Below are 6,890 nucleotides of genomic sequence, written 5' to 3'. Positions count from 1 at the left end.
ATGCATATTCTCCATACTGCTCTCTATACATTTCCTAAGATGATGACAGAGAGAATTAGTTTAACAATCAAGAGCTTCTTGAGTTGGTGATCATTTCCTTTCTTCTCATGACCTTAATGTTTGATTCAGGGTCAATAATGTGAGGAGAAATTAGATGTTAGTCATTCTTAAGGGTCAAAGGGTTAATAATCAGCACGGATTAGTTTAGGAACGATTTTCGATTTAAAACCGAATTCTCTACATCAGATAACTCAATGAACAAGTAGATAAATAAAAAGATGAATAAATAAAGGAAAAGATAAATTAATAAATTAACTGAATAGGTTTTAATAAAAAACATTTCAACCCTAAGCGCGGTTAGACGTTTCGATGTCGTCCTAAACATCACCATCAAGAAAGTTAGAGTCGCACTCAGAGTAGTGACAAATGAGTATTAGAGATAAAATGAACACAATGTTAGCATGATTATGTGAAGAGAGGATGATTACAGCTAACCATGGACAGAGGTTTCTTTGAAAGCTGGTTACCGGCGGTATCTCTCCTCAAGTAAGACCTGTTACCGCCGTCTGGAGAGCAGGCTCTTGTGTTTGGGTTTGTTTAAAAACTATCAGAAGGAGGAATCGAACCTCAGACCGTCGGATTCCGTTTTCCGATGCTCTACCACTCGGAGCCACAGAGACTCGACGGTGAGCGAGGTCTATTACGGATTTATATGACACGGGGACCAATTTACATTATCTACTCAGTTGATAGAACTTAGTTATCTTGTCGTTAATAACAGTCTGTTTTAACAAGAATACAACATCGCAAATTAGCTTCTCGCCCACGATGAGAAGTATCGTGCTACACGTATTTGTAATAGTATATTACATTCTCTGTAACACTGTATATTATGTTCTTAGTCAGGCCAATGGCTTCCCTTGCATTTTATGACCATTTTCTCCAAGTTTCTGAGCACTTTCTAGTAAAATCGCTTTTGTCAGCGGAAAGATATTGAGTCAAAATGTTAAGTTTGTGATGATATCGTTAATGATTTCAGCATGTACTAAGACCCGAAACAGTAAAACGAAAGGACCAAAACTAAAACAAGCAAAACGGCCAAAACAAAACTACCTTTATTACCAAAACAAAACCACTACAACGATCGAGCGGAGTGGAGGATGCAATGTCACGTAAAATTTATACTAAATTTCACTTCAGATATTCTCTCGCATTTAAGGGTTTTAGATATTAAAGCCGTCACACGAAACTTTATTTTTATCTACCACGCGAGCAGCTGAAACTATAATTTGACGCTTTTTCAGGGTTTTAATTAATATCACTAATTTTCATGATATTATTTCTTCTTCCTGGTTGTCAAAGAAAATGAGAGTAATTTTGACAAAATTTTCCCCACGGTTAACTCCGGAGGAAAATGCGACACACTGTGTAGTTCTAAAAGTTCATATTTCCATAAATTTTCAATTTGAAAGACGTAAAACCGATCATAAAACTTTAATTATCTCCAGGGAAAATAGAACGACATAGTGTCATTCTAAAACTTCTTACATGTCCCGCTGAAAGTGTTTTGACCAAATAATTTGCAGCTTTATTTAAGAGTTAGACGTGCTATAAAAGTTTTTCAAAACATTCTACTGGATTTTCATCGAAGGATTTCATTGACTGTCATATCCAGTGGTACTAGGATGAGACCAGTCATTTAGATTTAAACACAGTAGTTATGATCTGATGTCTGACAACAATTAGAACAGCTGGACAGGAAGAATGACTGTGGCCTATAAAACAGCGGTTTTGTTTTGTAACCATAGTTACAGAAGCTCAAACAGTTCTATAAATTAAAGGAAAGCACGACACCATAAAGTTTTCACTATTGATAATCTCAGGAACAAAACCAAGTGCGAAAAACACTTTTTCGCTCAGAAGGTAAGAAATATCTCTGTGAGCTACTTATCTATATATCTTAGGCTAAGCCTTTCTTGCTCAGACCAATTGCGCTGATTGCAGAAATGATCGAGGAAAATTTTGTGCAAAATTCTGTCAATTCAGCCACACGATCTTTCGCTTTCTGTCACATCCTTCTGGTCAAAGTTGTTACAAATTTGAAATTTTTAGGTTGAAGCTCTCAAATACCATCCGAAAGTCATAGAATGCTTGCGACCAGTCTAACTAGGATGAAATCGGGTGATGTTTAATGCTAACTACCATGCTCAACTACCATTAGCAAAACGAGCCATAAAAAACTTAGGCCTCTGTACTTAAAGTTGCTATAAATTAACTTTTCATGTTAATAATGTGCAATGCCATTTTATCGTATTGGAGAATGTTTTGAGATAAAAAAGGATAAATTGTTAAAAGATTGTATTTCAGAAGTGACCTAACACCCTTGCCGGTAGCAAGTCTGCAAAAATTTGTTTCTTGGTCTTAACGTAATTGCCGCAAGTTCAAAGTTAAACAGGCTGAAAATAAACATATTGATAAACTCCTGTCACTTCTGATAAGTGTGATGTGCTCTATTTTGTTCTTCTCTGGTACTTTCGAAAATATTATGGCTTATCAGAATGAGATGAAATTTACAAGGTAGAGTAAGAATTTAAAAAATACTCAAATGCAGACAAAATGCGTTACACCGGTCTATTATATCTTCCTCTTTTTGCGGCTTTTGCAGCTGTTAACTCACCTTCGAGAATGAATATTTAATATGAAGAAATTCGTACTAAGTTTTCTTTGAGCAAGGGATGACACAGGCCTGTTAGTATAACAACGTGTTGTAATACAATTACATAACTGAACAAGGTATTTGCCTTGAATTTACAATTATTTATTTATAGCGATGCAGTTCAAGTTTTCTCTCCAACCGATCATTAGTACTCTCTATATCTTCCATGGAATTATTCTCCCACCATGCATCTGTTGCACTGGTGAGTATAAATCCCTTTTTAAATTTCTTGTGTTTTATCTTTCTGGCGTCGTTTCCTCAAAACCGTTACATGAACTACATATGCTACCTGCTGATCAAAGCAAATAATCCTCAAGCAGACAATTTTTATCCAACCCAAAATGTCTTCTATATGAAATAGAAGATACAAAAAAAGTCAAATTTCAAAAAGATCCCACCAACTGCGCATCAATGTTTCAAAATGATGAATTTAAACAAACGATTCACAGGTGGTAATGAACGCTGTGAAAATATTCTTGATATTTTCCTTAATATTTTCTTTCCGCGCTTTAATTCACGATCAAAGATTGATTTTTGCTAAGTTTAATTTTCAAGAGATGACAGTCACCTTTAGGGAAAATTTCGCCAGGGTTCTCGTGCAGTAAAGTTTTGAAAGAAAGTGGTCTAATGTGCCTTTCTCATGAGTGAAAATAAAAGAGTACCTCGAGTGAGTGGAAACTAAACGATATATTTGTTTGCCTACCACAGACGACGACTATCGAAACATCATATTCAAGGACCCAATACCAAACATGACCATGAAAAATCACACCATCATAAGTGTAGAGGTGCCCAACGAAGGAAGTTGCAGAGTAATGTGTTATATGGAGCCCAATTGTGTGTCCATCAATATTGGACCTGTTGCAGGAGGAAACCAAAAATGCGAGTTGAATAACGCCACAGAGGAAAACCATGCTCCATTTCTTCTCGTGAAAAATCCGGGTTACACATATCTTGCAATCGAGGTGCCAGAAGAGATTGTTTCGTTTTCGTAGGCTAAAGACATAACATAAGGAAGATCTGCACTATAGCTTACTTTCTTTTGTCAACAGAATTTATGCAGCAGCAGCCCATGCTTAAACAATGGCACCTGTCAAGCTGGATTCACCAATAAAGGATTTCGTTGTGTCTGTCAGGAAAAATTCACTGGAGAAACCTGCCAAGTTGAAGGTAAAATGGCTGGATTCTGTAGACCAGTCTCTCGTGTAGTACGCGAGGAGTTACTCACTAAAGTTTCAAAATTGACTTCAAGAACAAAATATTAACCACTGAATGAAAGCTAAAAAGGAAAAGCCACGTACGGTCACTTTAAATGAATATAGCTGGTAGATATTAAGGAAGAATAAATGGTATTTGTTAATGTTCAGAATCAAATTTTATCAGCCAGAGCAATAGTCAGGAAAGCAAACAAAAAGCACTCAATATCCAAACAATTTAAAGTAGGAGTGTTGTTTTGTTTTTTGTTTTTTGTTTTTTAACTGATTTTCAGTCAAAAGAAACTGCGCAGAAATCTACAAATCCGCGGGTAAACCAGCTGACGGTGTCTATCCCATTAAACCTGATAATTTGCCTGCCTTTGATGTATTCTGTGACCAAACAACGGAGGGTGGAGGATGGACTGTGTTCCAGAAGAGACTGGACGGCTCGGTTGATTTCTACCGCTACTGGAACGACTACAAACGTGGCTTTGGTGACCTGTGTGGTGAGTTTTGGCTCGGACTGGACAAAATTCACCGCTTGACCTCAGATGATAATAACACGCTGCGTGTGGATTTTGAAGACTTTGAAGGAAACACAGCTTATGCTGAGTATAACTTGTTTGGTGTTATGAGTGAGAAAGACAAGTACAAGCTGATCCTTGGTTCTTATTCAGGTAGAACTGTCATTTTGTCTCCTCTAATCTAGTCATTCTAAGAAGTTGGGGGGCAGGGGAGGAGGAGGAGAGAGCTAAGTAATGTAAGTATGCTTAAAATCTTTTACATCAATAGCTTTGGAAGACAAAGAAGTAACCTCAGCTCATCGCCATGCAATCCTGGACAGCGCATACCGGACGTTGATTAGTCCAAATCTATTCGTCGGTGGATCTTTCGCAGTTAACCTGACCAACTAATCCAAATCTGAGGAGTGTCTCGGCGAACATATTTATTGTAATCATTATATTGAGTATTTTAATCCCTACTAACATCGACAAGAATCATAGATATTACTAAGAATGCTTTTAATCCATTTTATCATTGTTAAATTATACTTCTCTTATATTTTAAGATTTCTTTTGAATTACGAACGGCTCATTGTTGGTCAAACGTAATACTCATAGTGCGGCTCATTTTGTCAGGAAATTCTGGTGACTCTCTTGCTTTCCATCGCGGTATGCCATTCACCACTAGAGATCAAGAGAATGACGATCATGTGGATCACAACTGCGCCATTAAGTTCAAAGGAGCCTGGTGGTACAAGGAGTGTCACCGCTCAAATCTCAATGGCCTGTATCTTCGTGGCAACCACTCCACCTATGCTGATGGAGTGAACTGGCATCACTGGAAAGGACATTATTACTCTCTCAAGAGAACCGAGATGAAAATAAGACCAAAGGATTTCTGAACTGTCATGTTTATGGCACAACAATGATACAGTACCAACTTAACCAAAAAGACGAGTGTCTCGATCAAGTATATTCAGCATTACACAATCACTCTTAAATCAGAGCTTAGCGAAACGTTGTTCAGGATTTTTCTTCCTTCTTTGTGCGTTTTTCAAAATAGGAATAATTGATTCTGTACAATCGGCCACTTCACCAATAATAATAGTAATAGTAATCATGACTTAATCTATTTAGCGGTACATACAGAAAGCTCCTTATCATAGTTGGACAGTTAACCATAAGTAGCTCTGAAAAAATGCGTCTTTAATCTTTTCTCGAAAAACAGAAACTAATGAACTCAATTCAAGGTTTATGGGTGAGACATTATATAGCCTGGGCGCAGCGGCAAAAAAGACTCAGTCTCCATAAAATTTTTAGGTGGGTTTGAGGAATTCACAAGAGTTATCCTCGAATCTCATGGGCTTGTGTCATCATGGCCATCCTATACTATTCCTATCTCGGTTATACAAGTTTTGATTCTTTAAATTTTTGACTCGTATTTTCACTTGACGGAGCACAAAGCCATCACACAGCCTTCATTTTTTCAAAGTCAATATCAGAAGAGTAACCCAGTCGCTAATTCAGTTCTAGTTCCCTTTGATTTCTACAACGAAACCCCAAACAATTACCCAATGTTTTGACTCTGAAGAACGCTATCAGAAAAAACAAATATTTCAAGTTTTACTGTACAATGTAACGTAATGTTGATGATTCTAAAATGCTTCAAATATTGCTTTTATTTGTATTTTCTTAGCTTTTGTTAGTGTACACCTTGCACTTTTATTGATAAACATATTGCACTTTAAATCATAAGAACATATTGCACGCCCAAGGTCCATTTTGTAGATATGGCTCATCAGGTGATTATGTTACAAACTGAGTTTGTAGAAATACCAAATGTAAGGATGAGTAGGTGAAATTTCTTTTGTTTATTCCCTCCTCGGAGCCATTTTAGAATCTTGATATATCAAAAGTGGCGTATTGGATCACTTGTGTTCATTGGTTTGCAGGCTAAAAGAGGAATCATAACAGCATTATTTACTTATAAATGATTAAAATCTTTGATACATAAAACGTTTTCGATTTTTGACGATTTGAATGCAATGGGGAACGAAATCAAGAAATCGAGACTGTTCTTTTGGCTCGTTCTGCGGCTATGGCGTCCAACTCATGTAAGGTTTTTAATTTAGACGTGAGTTTGTCCATATCTTTAGGTGCACGCCCCAGGTACTGAAGAATCTGCAGGTAGCTTTCCACCATCCACGCTCTGAGACTCATGGCTCTAGTGACAACAATAAATTTGTTAGTGACAGTCTCAAACGATTCACCTTCGTTTCACCCTTTACACCCTAAAATCAGGATGCATATTCTCCATACTGCTCTCTATACATTTCCTAAGATGATGACAGGGAGAATTTGTTTTAACAATCAAGAGCTTCTTCAGTTGGTGATCATTTCCTTTCTTCTCATGACCTTAATGTTAGATCCAGGGTCAATAATGTGAGGAGAAATTAACTTCTAGTCATTCTTAAG

At 37.0% G+C, this 6,890-nt stretch overlaps 1 protein-coding gene across 2 annotated transcripts; it reads left to right on the top strand.

The window, feature by feature from the left end:
• Nucleotides 1–412: 412 nt before the first annotated feature.
• On the top strand, nucleotides 413–6,381 carry LOC131768838 (microfibril-associated glycoprotein 4-like). Of its 2 annotated transcripts, none has more exons than XM_066164036.1 (6): nucleotides 413–686; nucleotides 2,829–2,918; nucleotides 3,425–3,681; nucleotides 3,769–3,886; nucleotides 4,206–4,589; nucleotides 5,052–6,381. In XM_066164036.1, exons 1-6 carry the CDS (start codon nucleotides 653–655, stop codon nucleotides 5,315–5,317), a joined length of 1,149 nt encoding a protein of 382 aa, XP_066020133.1. In that variant the 5' UTR covers nucleotides 413–652; the 3' UTR covers nucleotides 5,318–6,381. The 2 variants fall into 2 exon arrangements, with proteins under 2 accessions (XP_066020133.1, XP_066020134.1); XM_066164037.1 differs by lacking the exon at nucleotides 413–686 and adding an exon at nucleotides 1,849–1,923.
• Nucleotides 6,382–6,890: the final 509 nt, after the last annotated feature.

The sequence above is a fragment of the Pocillopora verrucosa genome, chromosome 3, assembly GCF_036669915.1.
Source record: "Pocillopora verrucosa isolate sample1 chromosome 3, ASM3666991v2, whole genome shotgun sequence".
Taxonomy (NCBI): Eukaryota; Metazoa; Cnidaria; class Anthozoa; order Scleractinia; family Pocilloporidae; genus Pocillopora; species Pocillopora verrucosa.
Note: the sequence above shows the minus strand (reverse complement) of the source record. Positions and strands in the feature narration are given on the sequence as shown.

Excerpts from the sequence above, each read along its gene's own strand:
- LOC131768838 (XM_066164036.1), top strand. The coding sequence starts at position 653 with ATGCTCTACCACTCGGAGCCACAGAGACTCGACG. Across the intron at positions 2,919-3,424 it reads ACCATGCATCTGTTGCACTG|ACGACGACTATCGAAACATC; the intron begins GTGAGTATAAAT and ends TGCCTACCACAG. Across the intron at positions 4,590-5,051 it reads GATCCTTGGTTCTTATTCAG|GAAATTCTGGTGACTCTCTT; the intron begins GTAGAACTGTCA and ends TCATTTTGTCAG.